At 47.2% G+C, this 13,170-nt stretch overlaps 1 protein-coding gene across 1 annotated transcript in view; it reads right to left on the bottom strand.

Annotated features, from left to right (window-relative positions):
- The window catches only part of CFAP300 (cilia and flagella associated protein 300), a 22,559-nt gene extending 20,254 nt beyond the window's left edge, over positions 1-2,305 (bottom strand). Inside the window, exons 1-2 of the mRNA XM_029956943.1 lie at positions 2,038-2,305; positions 1,873-1,954 (exon numbers count right to left, since the gene is read on the bottom strand). Coding sequence (XP_029812803.1) covers positions 1,873-1,954; positions 2,038-2,147 — 192 coding nt within the window. The 5' untranslated portion in view covers positions 2,148-2,305. The remainder of the gene's footprint in view (positions 1-1,872; positions 1,955-2,037) is intronic.
- Between the last annotated feature and the right edge of the window lie 10,865 nt (positions 2,306-13,170).

Below are 13,170 nucleotides of genomic sequence, written 5' to 3' on the forward strand. Positions count from 1 at the left end.
TGAGCCATCCAGGCACCCCACTTTTTACATTTTAAACAGTTAATGTTGTCTTATGGATTTGGTGGTTTATGATAAATATGTGCAATTGAATACTTTTCAGTTTTGTTTTTAGAGGTTTATTTAGTTTCTAACAAGGTCATTTAATATTACATTACATTTTAAATTATTGGTTATTTTTAAATAAACTCTAAGCACTAGTGAAAAAAAAAAAAAAAAAAGAAATCCAGTTTTACTCAGGACAGCGATGTGCCCAGCTAAAAGTCTGCACCGTCTAGACTCTGTGTTAGGATGCCATAAGAGGTGAGCAGAGATGTCGTGCAAACCTTTAGAAAGCTCTAGAAGTTGGTTCTTTCACCCATTATCCTTAGTGCCACGGTGAGGATGCCAACACTATATCCTGAGCCCAGAGCTCTCTCTTGTGACTCCAAGCAAGATCTTAGATTCAACAATCTAGGATCCTGTCGCTTGCATGCACTTCAAGTTTGGCATGCCTAAAACTGAACGCATTTTCCTTATTCTTTTGCATTTTCTGTGGTTTTAATGACATCATCTACCCCTCCAGTCAACCAACTCAGATGCTTGCTCATCCTTCTGCCTTATTATCAGGATCTTTCATCAGTCCTAGAGAACTGCCTTTCTCCGCCCGGGGTGCCTAGTGCTGCTCTCCTACCTCAGGGTGTCCTACACCGTCTGGAGAACAGTGGTGTCCGGTTTGCTGTCACCACTTCTGGATTCAGTCCTAACAGTGTACGCTATACATTTCTGCCAGGGTGACCTGAGTAGTTTGAATTTTACCGTCTTCCTGAAAACCTTTCAGTAACTCTTCACTACGAGCTAGCTAAAGCCCAAGCTCTTCTGCAGGGCACACAAGGTGTAAAATACGGTCCCGCCATCCAACATTACCCACCCACCCCCTTTGTCTACCTGACAAACTCCTACTCCTGTTTCAGTGCCAACCTCAAGTTGGCTGCTCTTGTAAACCTTCACCGACCCCTCCGCCAAACACACACACACACACACACACACACACACACACACACACACACGGAACACAAAAACCAAAACCAACCAACCAACCAAACAAAAGACAATAAAACAATTGGGAAGTTGCCTGAATCAAGCCGGGGGGCGCGTGCTGTTCTGCTTGACGCCCCGGCCCCGCCCCCGGCGGTGCTCTGAGACCTGTAACCTGGCGGCTGCCCTCCATCGGCGACCGAGGGGCCTGAGGACACACGGCATCACAGACCACAGAAGGCACCAATGTCTGTGTGACTGAGGGAAAAACCGGATTTGAAATAACTTGACTGAATTGTCCTCTTAAGTGTCCCCGTCTTTCGACGCTGCCCTCTCCAGCAGTTCACTGCAGAGAGCCGGGCAGCCGAGGGCTCCCCCGGAACCCCTGCGTGCTCGTGCGGGGGAGCCGTCACATGGGCGCTCTGACCCCAGGAGCCCACAGAAGTCCCCCGCAGGCCTCTGAAGCCGAGTCGGGGTACACCGAGGACCCCGCGGCGGGGCACTGGGGAGAGGGGAGCCGGGACACCAGAGGACCGCAGGGACACGGGGGCCGGGGCAGCGGGGGGCCAGGGGGGAGGTGCCGGGACAACGGGGTAGGGAGGAGGGGATTAGGGCTCGGGGGGACCGCAGGTACCCGGGGGGGCGGGGCACCACAGGGACGGGGGCGGGGCACGGAGGGAGGCCAGGGCAGGCGGGGAACCGAGACACCGGGTGGTGGGAGCCGGAACGTTGGGGGACCCCAGGGACAAGTCTCCGCGGGCGCGCGTCCCCACGCCGCCGTGCACGCAGACCCCAGCCCCGGCGGGGCCGAAGCACAGCCGGCGGACACCCGGGCACCTCTCCCACCCGCACACCAACCATGACGAAGTCGTCCTTGCGATAGGCCTGGAACGTCTGGTCGAAGCCGAAGGCCTGCGCCGCGACTCGGCCCAGCATGGACCTGCGTCGGGGGAGGGAGGAAGGTCAGCGCGGGCCAGCTACAGGGCGAGCTCCCGGCCGGCCCGCCCCGCTCTCGCCTCTCACCACTGGCGGAGCCGGCTGGTGGTCTCCTGGGTGCTCAAACACTGGAAAGTTTTCTGAGGCAGGAATCTGAAGTAGTAGCCGCCCAAATCTCCCGGCTCCCCGGCTGCCATCGCGCTTCCAGCTCCGCGTTAGCGGGTCCCGTTTCCATGGAGACGCGGAGGCTGGGGGTCATCCCGGCGTTGAGGGGGCGTGGTTACACGGTTCTTCCGGAGTAGGAAGTAACGCTCGCAGCCGGGCCGGGACGAAGCGAGGCCAGGGCTGGGCCACGCGGAGAAGTGCGGTTGCTGGAGGCGGGGCGAGGTGGGGCGAGGTGGGGCGGGGACCGGGCCACACGGAGGAGGCCGCAGGGCATCAAGGAGAGTCCAGCCTCGCGGGGGGGGGGGGGGGGGGGGGGGGGGGGGGGGGGGGGGGGGGGGGGGGGGGGGGGGGGGGGGGGGGGGGGGGGGGGCGAATCTGCATGGGAAGGCAGCGAAGTGGGACAGCGGCGGGGCCTTGCGGAGGAGTACAGGCTCTGGTTGGGGGCGGGGCTATATGGTAGCTGGAGGCCAGGAGGCCAATCTCCTGGCGGGTGCGGGGCAGGGTCAAGCGAGAGGCCGGAGACTGGCCAAAGTGAGGCAGGGGCGGGGCTACGCGGAGGGGACGCGGTGGAGCGGGTCACGCGGTGAGGCTTGGGGCGGGGCTAGGTGTGGTGGGGCGGGGCCGGGTGGATGGGGCGGGGCCATGCTGCGGGCTTGGGGAGCTTAAGGTGTCCGGTCTAAGCCATGGACATCCCTGGGGAAAGGGGTGGTGCGGAGAGAAAGTACAGGGGTGTGCTTACTGCAGTGGACCCTTAATCATAATTCCTCAGCATAGGTTAATTTCCTAATCTCTGCTAGCTTGTATTTATATTTATCTAAGCTTTATGACTCAAACATTTATGAAGATAACATTATTTTCAATTAATTAGGCTTATTTTGGAAGACATATATCATTATGATTACTTGGAAAACTATTCTCTTTTACCATCTTTTCTTTTTTTAAATTTATATCTGAAGGCTAAACAATTTTCTCCATACACACTCCAGTAGACCATGTTGGCTGATAGAAACATATACTTTTTAAAATGTATTATATTTTTAACATAATCCTTTTTTTAAGTTTATTTGTTTTGAGAGAGAGAGTGAACAGGGAGGGGCAAATGGAGAGAGGGGCAAAGGATTGGAAGCAGGCTCTGTGCTGCTAGCAAACCAGAGGTGGGATTCAAACTCAGGAACCATGAGATCATGACCTAAGCTGAAGTCGGATGCTCAACTGACTGAGCCACCAGGTGCTCTGAAAGACTCAGATTTAACATTTAAATGTCTAATGAAGAAAGTAGAAAAATAAAAACCGAAAGATTGAACTAAAATATGCTAAAAATATAATTTAAAAGGTAAGTATTTTGTGTGCAATTTTCCTGAAAAGTACTTTATTGAGTAACATTAAGTATTGAGTGGGAACATGACACTCCTAATTTAAAGTTTCCTTAAGTTTGGCAACATAGGTGATCAGTTTTCTCTGTCTGAATAAATATACTGACATTTTGTTGCACTCAACAAACCATCACATTTGAATTGGCATACCAGAATTGTTTTATTTATTTTTAATGTTTATTGATTTTGAGAGAGAGAGGGAGGGAGAGAGCAAGTAGGGGAGGGGCAGAGAGAAAGCCCAAGTAGCCTCCACAGTATCAGTGCAAAGCCCAATGTGAAGCCTGAACTCATAAAGCATGAGATCATAACCTGAGCTGAAATCAAGAGTCGGACCCTTAACTGACTGAGCCGTGAAGGAGCTCCTTCTTATTATTTGAATTTTCATCTCTTCCTGGGCTAGCAGTACGTGCTCTGATCCTCCTGTGCTGCTGGGCCGAGGCTGCACCTGTGGCTACATCAGCCCCATGGTCACGAGGGCAAAAAACCCACAGACTCACAACCATTCTGTACACATGCAACCGCTCCGTTTTTCACTTTCAGTACAATGTTTAATAAGTTATATGAGATATTCAGCAGTTTATTATAAAGTAGGCTTTGTGTTGGATGCTTTTGCCCAACTGTAGGCTAATGTAAGTGCTCTGAGCGTGGCTAAGGTATGCTAGCCTAAGCCATGATGATCGATAGGTTACATGTTTTTTGTCTGTTTGTTGAGGCAGAGACAGAGAACTAGGAAGGGGCAGAGGGAAGAGAAGAGAGAATCCCAAGCAGGCACCACACCCAGCAAGGAGACCAAATCAGGGCTCAATGTCAGGAACGTGAGGTCATGACCTGCCCCACAATTAAGAGTCAGATGTTCAACTGACCAAGGCACCCAGGAGCCCCCTAGTTATGTGCATTAAATATTTTTGACTCATGGTATTTTCAATTTACAGTGAGTCTAATGGGATGTAATCCTGTTGAGTTGAGAAGGATATGCAGTTTTTCATTGCTTAGTTTTCTATCACATCACTATGCCACAGCTGATCCTTTAGGGTTGTGTATAGCTTGAGGCTAGGCCAAAAGCACCTATGGACATGGGGAGTATGTCCTTTGATGAATTCACACTTATTCCTTTTGGAACTATACACAGCATGGGACGTGCTCAGTCATAGGGCATTAGTAGGTCTTATTTAGCCAGATACTACAAAAAAACATCTTCTAAAGTAGATCAATTTACACTCCAACCAACTCACATGAAATGGTCAGTTCTACATTCTTGCCAACACATAGTATGATCAGTTAAGAATTTTAGGCTTTCTGGTGAAGTTATATTTCTCACTGTGATTTTTATTTTGCATTTCCTTGATAGTTGTTGAGCAATTTTTATATGTGTTTTGGCCATTTGAATATCTTCTTAGTGAAGTGCCTGTTTAAATGTTTTGTCCCCAAAGAGTTGTCCATCTTTTAAAATTTATGTTTGGAAAAGGATTATTTGCTCTTGATATAAAACCATTGCCAAATACATGCATAGCAAATATTTTCTTTTTAAGATTATTGATTTGTTTAGAGAGAAAGAGGACCCGAGCAGGGTGGGGCAGAGAGAGAGGGAGAGGATCCCAAGCAGGCTCCACGCTGTCAGCACAAAGCCCATGGTGGGGGCTCAAACCCATGAACACTGAGATCATGACCTGAGCCAAAATCAAGAGTCCATCAGCTGAGCCATGTAGGTGCCCCACAATGATTTCCACTTTTGTCTATAGCTTGTTTGTAGCTCTGATACTCACAAATTCTTAATTTTAATAAAGTCCAATTGATTTTCTTTTTTTACAATTTTTTCCAAAAAAATTTAATGTTTATTTATCTTTGAGAGAGAGAGATAGAGCTTGAGTGGGGGAGGAGCAGAGAGAGAGAGAGAGAGAGAGAGAGAGAGAGAGAGAGAGAGAGAGAGAGAGAGAGAATCTGAAGCAGGTTCCAGGCTCTGAGCTGTTAGCACAGAGCCTAATGAGGGGCTCAAACCCATGAACAGTGAAATCATGACCTGATCTGAAGTTGGATGTTTAACCGACTGAACTGACCAGGTGCCCCTCAAAAAAATTTTTTTTAAGTAGGTTCCACACACAGCATGGAGCCCAACACAAAGCTTGACCTCATGATTCTGAGATCATGACCTGAGTTGAGATCAAGAGTCAGATGCTTAACTGACTGAGCCACCTAGGCGCCCCTCAATATATTTTTTTAAAGCTCCTTTCATTTTTTCCATATGGTTTCCCAATCTTACACATACTTTTCTAAGTTTTTATTTAAATTCCAGTTAGCATACAGTGTGATATTAGTTTCATGCGTACAATACAGTGATTCAACACTTAGATATATCGCCTCTTGCTCATCACAAGTACATACCTTAATCCCCACCCCCTGTTTCCCCCAACATCCCATCCACCTCCCTCTGATGACCATCAGTGTGTTCTCTATAGTTAAGAGTCTGGTTCTTGGTTTGCCTCTCTTTTTTCCCCCTATGAGCATTTGTTTTGTTCCTTAGATTCCACATATGAGTGAAATCATATGTGGTATTTGTCTTTCTTTGACTTGTCTCACAGAAAATAATACTCTGTAGCTCCATTTATGTCATAGGAAACATCAAGATTTCCTTCTCTTTTTTTTAAAGTTTATTTATTTTGAGAAAGGGAGCGCAGGGGAAGGGCAGAGAGAGGGAGAGAGAGACTCTCAAGCAGGATCCATGCTGTCAGCACAGAGCCCAATTCGAGGCTTGATCCCACAAACCGTGAGATCATGACCCAAGACAAAAGCGAAAGTCAGACACTTAATTGACTGAGTCACTCAGGGGCCTCTCCGTATGTTTTTATACTCCATCATATCCAGGTTTCCAGTCTGTTGCTTCCCCAGACCCAGGATTAGGGTTTGGTTTACAGCTAGAGAGAGGGCTTTACATACCATCCTGGTCTCAGCTGAAAACAGCTTGAAAATGAGTAGAAAAAACACAGCACCCATGAAATCTGGCAGGAAAAAAAAAAGAGTCAGGCCACTGAACACTTTGAAGGCCAGGATAGGAAATCTGGACATTGTTTGGAGGTGAGGCTAGAAGGGTAGGGAGAACACTGATAGTATTTGAAGGATAACATGATCGAAACTACATTGAGGCAAATGGCTAAACATGGGGGGGAAATCAAATCTCTACCTCATGCTGTATAACAGTTTCCAGCTGGATTAAATATATATCTATGTCTGTATAATGAAATCATAAAATTACTATAAAAATATATAAATATTTATAAAATCTTGGGGTTTTCCTTTAAAGCGTGATACCACAGGATAACCTGGGGGCATTCTTTTTAAACTTGATACTCAAAAAGAAAGAAAGATGGACAGATTTAGATGAAAAGATTAGAAACATATGCACATGTAAAACACCATAACCAAAGAAGAAACTCAAATGATCATTGGAAAAATATATTTGGAAATAAATAAAATAGATTAAGGATTGCTATCCAGAATATATAAATATAGCTCATAAAGGTCAGTCTGAAAATAGAAAAATGGGGTAAAATATTTGAACAGCCAATTCATAAAAGATAAAATATTAAATAACCAAGCAAAATGGGGAACCCCCACCAACATTTCTAATAATAATAGAAAAGTGTAAGTTAAAACGAGAATGTCCTTTTTTACTTACCAGTCTGGCGAAGGATGGCGGCACTGTAGTTGCCGACCCCAAAGCCCGCCCAGCCCCTTCCCTGCTAACAGGCTCATAGTTGTTTTCAGATTGGGCAGAGGTCCAATGTCCGCAGTGAAGGCAGCTCCAGCCCCCATTTTGGGGGTAAATGTGAGGCCAGTTTCCACTGTCAAAGCAGAAGGCTAAGCCAGCCAGAAGCCCGCTGGGAAGACTCTCCTCCCTAAACTCAGCGTCGCTGCAATCCCATGAGATTTCTCTAGTATGTTCACTTCCCCATTTCCCCAAATTCTGCCCCACGACTTCATCCATCACCCCTAAACGCTACCTTCTACCCACCCACCCCTGTAGCCCACAACCTTGCCTTGTACCTGAACAAGCAAAATCAAAGCAATCAAGATCTCATCATTTTCACACCATCCTCTGTCAGCCTCTGTGAGTCGCCTCTCCTCACACCCCATTAAACATCAAACCTTTGCTTGGATTCTGTCCCCTCTCCTTCCTCAAGGACTTACCTCCTACATTTCTTTCCCTCTCCTGCATGGGTTCTTTTTCTCTACTTAATTCTCTCCATGGTCTTCTCTAACTGATCATTCACACACATATGCACTATTATCTCCCACCCTAAAAAGAAAGCAAACAAAAATGAGCCCATAAAATATTTTTTCGGAGAGTCCTGTCCCCTCTGGCTATGACCCCGGTGCTTAGCTTCCCTGTTATACCCAAGTTTCCAATATCGCCCCCAAAAACCAGAGACTGCCAGGGAGACCGAGTCACGCATGCAAAAGCAAAGGGCTTTATGATGAGTTTAGGCCTAAGCTCGGGCTCACAGACTTCACCAACACAGTGGATCCATGCGGAGAGCCCCGAATAAAGGGGGGGGGGAGTAGGGCCTTTTATGAGTTTGGGAAGGGGGAGTTACAGGAAATTGTGACACAGGTATATTGACAGCAGGTTTACCCATTCATTGATACTTTTGGTGGGAGCCAATCACAACATTTAGAGTATTGACCAATCACAGAGTGGGCCCAGGACCCTCACGTAGGGCGTGACTAGTCTTAGCCTCCATCTTTAGGCCCGCCCTTAGAAATGTTAAAGGTGTGAGCTGGCCTTTCCTGATTGGGTGTTACAAGGGTGGTCCCTCCTGCCTTGGGCACTGTGTGCCCTTCTATTGTCTCAGGGAGTCAGTTTCAGACTTGCGTCCATCCTTACACCCTTCGCAGCAGAGCACCTGGTGGACTGGCCTGTAGTCACTGTCCGAGTTCACATTTTCTCCTCCCTCTGCTCCAGTCAAACTTTGGTCTGCTAAGACTGCTCCTGTCAAGGTCATTCGTGACCTCCAAAGTTTTTAAATCTTAGGGTTTCTTCTTTATCCTTCTCTTTCTCACCCTTTTAGGAATTGTGAAAAGTTCTTCTCCTTATGAGGACATCAATTCTTTTGGCTTAGAGCCCCACCCTTATGACTTCATTTAACTTGAATTACTTCCTTAAAGGCTTTGTCTCCAAAACCCATCACATTGCGGGTTGGGCTTTGACAAATGACTTTTGGAGGGGGCCACATAATTTCATACAAAACAGTTAGTTTAGTTTTAAATACCCTCTACATGCCAGTTTATTTTTTAAGATTTTATTTTTAAGGAATCAGTACACCCAACATGGGGCTTGAACTTAAAATCCTGAGGTCAAAAGCTGCCGGTTTGACTGAGCTAGCCCCACACATAAGGAAGACCTTATCGTACTAAGTGGGTCTGAGGAGCATCCTATGTAACACGGCTCAAGCAGGCTGCCTTCCACTACTGCCCTACCACTTTCCAGAGTTTTCCATCCTCCTTGACAGCCTCTCCATCTGCTTTGTAATTTAAGCCCCAAATATCAGAATTACCTTAGAGTCTCACCTTTCCCTTATCTTTCACAGCAATCTACCAGTGACTTTATCAACGCTGTAAGACATATTCCAGACCTGTCCACTGGGCTCTGCACCCAGCGCAGCCCTGCATTATTTCTCACCTGGCCTGTAAATCGTCTCCTGATTGACCTGATTCACTCTTGCTTCATTATAATACGTTCTGACATGGGCTTCCTGCCCTTGGTAAAGGATCTTGTCACCCCTCTGCTTAAACAGAGGCCTAGAACTAAATGTAAAACCGCGGTAGACTGGTGGTTTGAACCTCCCCAAAGATGATTCGAGAGCGAATGAGCACCAAAAAAATGCTCAGCACCGCTGGCCACCAGGGAAGCGCCAACTAAAGGGAGATCTTGTTCCTCTGCCCCAAACCAGCAGGCTCCATCGCGGCTCACCTGCACTAACCGGTTCTAACCGGTTCTCCGCCTGCACTTCGGAAAGGCCTCTTCTCGTAGCAGCTGCATGACCTCGTTGGACGGTCGTTTCTCTGGTTCAAGCCCTTCCCTGGACCGCAGCCCTAATGTGAGGGCGCAGGGTTCGGTGTAGAAAGGGCTGTCCTTCAACAGGTACAGCTGAACGCGGGACTACCCACACGAAGGGGCCAGCCAGACCTTGTACCACACACAAAACTACCTTAGCCCTAAATGTGAACCCACAGCCACCAACTCCTGAAAGGAATTGTGGGAGGATATCTTGTTGCTTTGGGGGGTAGGCAAAGATTTCTTAGATAAAACACAAAAAGAATGAACCTTAAAAAAATGGATAAGTTGGACTTTACTTCATCAAAAACCAAACAACTTCTTGGTTTCAAAAGACATCCCACAAAGACTTGTACGTGAGAGTTCATGGCATTTTTACTCATAAGGGCTCCCAACGGGAAATGCCATCCATGTCCACCCGCTGGTGGGCGCGTCAGTTGGGGACCTTCCCACAGGGAGTGCCCCTTGGCAGCATGCAGGCCGCCAGGCACCCCCACGCGAAGGAAAGGAACCCCCAGAAAAGAAACCACACACTGGTTTCTTCAAGGGCTGGCTCCCCGGCCCTGTGCTCTGAAGGGCCTCCCTGTGCGCGGCTTAACGGCCTGCTTTGAAGCCTTGAAACTCTTCTTTGTAAAGTTTATTTATTTATTTTTAGTAATCCCTATACCCAAGGTGGGGCTCAAACTCTGAGATCAAAAGTCACATGCTTCACTGACTGGGCCAGTCAGGTGCCTGAAGCCTTAAAATTCATAATAACTTCTAAACTATGGGCCCCACAGTTTTATTTTGCACTGGGTCCTGCAGATTATGCAGTTGTTTTCACTGTGTGATTCCACTGATCTGACGTTTCCAGAAGTTGAAATTCTAGTGACAGCGGGGTGGAGGGGATTGGCTAGAGGGGCAGGAGGAAAGTTTTTTGAGTGCTGAAAGTTTTACATCCTAGATCATGGTGTTGATTATACAACTGTGTGTGTTTTTAAAATTTAAATTATGGACTTAAAATTGGAGGATTTTATTGTGTATGAATGATACCTTAGTCAAGATGACACACATGCCTTTCATATAAAAGAAGCTCCAGCAGCTTCCCTTCACATTTGGAGTAGAACTCCATACCCCTCTCTCCTCCGCTGGGGGATCCAGGCTGCCCTGGTGTCTTGGCTTCTCCTCCCTTCTGGGCTCCGTACTCGGTCGATCTAGCCTTCTCGCTGTTTCTTACATGTGGCCAGCTTATTTCTCCCTTAGGCTTTTGCACTGACTTCCTATTTGAGGTATTCTCACCGTCATCTTTGCATGGTTGACTCTGGTAGTTTGATCTCAGCTCAAGACCGTCTCTGACCAGAGACACGCAATTATATCACCTTATTTTATACATACATACATATATATATATATATATATATTTTTTTTAAGTAGGCTCCAACCCAATGTGAAGCTTGAACTCACAACTCTGGGATCAAGAGTAGGATGCTCTACCCATGGAGCCGGCCAGGCGCTCTGCCTATCACCTTATTTTAATTATTTGCACAGTACCTATCAGCCCTGTTGATTATTCTCATTCTCATTCTCTGCTGATCGTTTACTTACTTTCTCCTGCATCAGCCTGCCATTTCCTTGAGACCGGGAGCCCGCTCTGTGGTACTCAGCTCCCGAGCCTTGGTGCCTGGGACAGCACCTGACACGTGGTACATGCCCTGTTACTATTTGCTGGATGAATGTGCATCTGGTTAAACATGATCTATTGATCTGGAAAGAGCTTCCAGATATATTGTTAGGCAAAAAGGAGGAGCTAAGGAAAGTTATATAATGATGATCCCGTTATTTGTAAAACTCATAATAAGGAAAAAGACTAGAATATACTGCAAGTTGTGGTCCAGCTGCTCAATGAACCCAAATCTTCTCTGGAAGAGGTAGACTTTGCTGGTGGACTGTTTCTTCTGGGGGTCGCTGGGCAGGGGAGAGAGGGCTGCGGGGGTCTGCTGAAGACCATGGGGTCTGCGGAGGGCCTGGGACGGGGGGAGGGGCCTGCCAGGGCCACGGGGGTCTGCGGAGGGCTGCAGGGAGTCTGCTGGGCATGGCGGGGGTCTGCAGAACTGTCCCCACCAGTGATTGATGGGATTGGATTCTGAGGGTGGCAGTTTCCATTTGTTGCCTGTGTTTCTAGGTTTCAGTCTCCGTTGCTTGGAAACCTCCCCCTTCCACTTCCGTTCCCTCTGACCTCTGCCAGTAGCATTATCTATGGCTCCCACAAACTGTCACACGATTTACCCCTCCATCCCAGCTTCCCAGCCCACAGGGGCCTTCAATCCTAAACAAAGTTTACTTACCAGAGGAGCTATTCAAACTCTGCCTATAAGAGTGAAAGAGATCCCCTACATTGGGGTCATTTTGAAACAGAACTGGTGGCCAGGGTGTGAGTTGCATACTCCCTATCCAAGTCCAAAATGAACTGTCTCCACCACATGTAGGTAGTTGCAAACTTGTAGAGATTTCATCAGATACTCTGTCTCCCTAGTGTTCTTCTTGTGCCACCATGATCAAGACAATAGTTTAATGAGCAGCCTGGATCACACCTGTGCTTACGTATTCCGATCTCCAATCTCGACAGGCTCCCCAGGGCCTAAGCCTACAGAAAGCATTGCTGCCTCTTTGGTCTAGAGAGAGCAATTAACAGAAGATGCACTGTACCTGTTGAGATCAAGGTTTAAGATGGTATTCACACATGTTCTAGACCTACCCTGGCCCTGAGTCCAGACCTGGGCTGAAGCACTCCCAGCTCATGGTTCCGTGATCTCTCAACACCCCCACCCACGAGCTGGCCAGTACCTGGAAGATTTTCAGGCTGCGGAAGAGGGTTGGCAGGAGGCAGGTTAATGCCAAGAGGAAATGGTGATGAGAATATAATAATAAAATACATCTGGCCCTTGAATAGTGTGGGTTGGGGTGCCAGTGCCCTGCATAGTCAGAAATCCACTTACAACGTTTGACTCCCCCAAAACTTAACTACTAATAGTATACTGTTGACTGGAAACCTTACCAATAACATAGACAATTAACACATACTTTGAATATTATATGTGTTAGATTCCCTATTTCTTTTTAATTTTTTATGTTTTTTAATTTATTTTTGAGGGACGGAGAGAGACAGCATGAGCAGGGGAGGCACAGAATCCAAAGCAGGCTCCAGGCTCTGAGCTAGCTGTCAGTACAGAGCCCGATGCGGGGCTCGAACCCACAATTGTGAGATCATGACCTGACCTGAAGCCGGATGCCCAACCGACTGAGCCACCCAGGTGCCCCTAGATTCCCTATTCTTATGCTAAAGTCAGCTATAGAGAAGAAAATGTTTTTCACAAAATCAAAAGGAACAGAAAATACATCCATAGCACTTACTGTACTATACTTACCAAAATCATGTATAAGTGGACTCGCACAGTTCAAATCTGTGTTGTTCAAGGGCCAACTGTAATAGCTAATATTTTTGAACATGTATTGTTTTACCAGGCATTGTTCTAAACATTTTCCATGGGTGATCGCTTAGTTCTGTTAGGTGAGTTAATACCATTAAGTTGGTACTACTAATAGTGCAAAGTGTAGACCTATTAATATCTCGGCTTCTTTTGCCAACACACAGAC

This window comes from Suricata suricatta, chromosome 11 (genome assembly GCF_006229205.1).
Source record: "Suricata suricatta isolate VVHF042 chromosome 11, meerkat_22Aug2017_6uvM2_HiC, whole genome shotgun sequence".
NCBI classification, from domain to species: Eukaryota; Metazoa; Chordata; class Mammalia; order Carnivora; family Herpestidae; genus Suricata; species Suricata suricatta.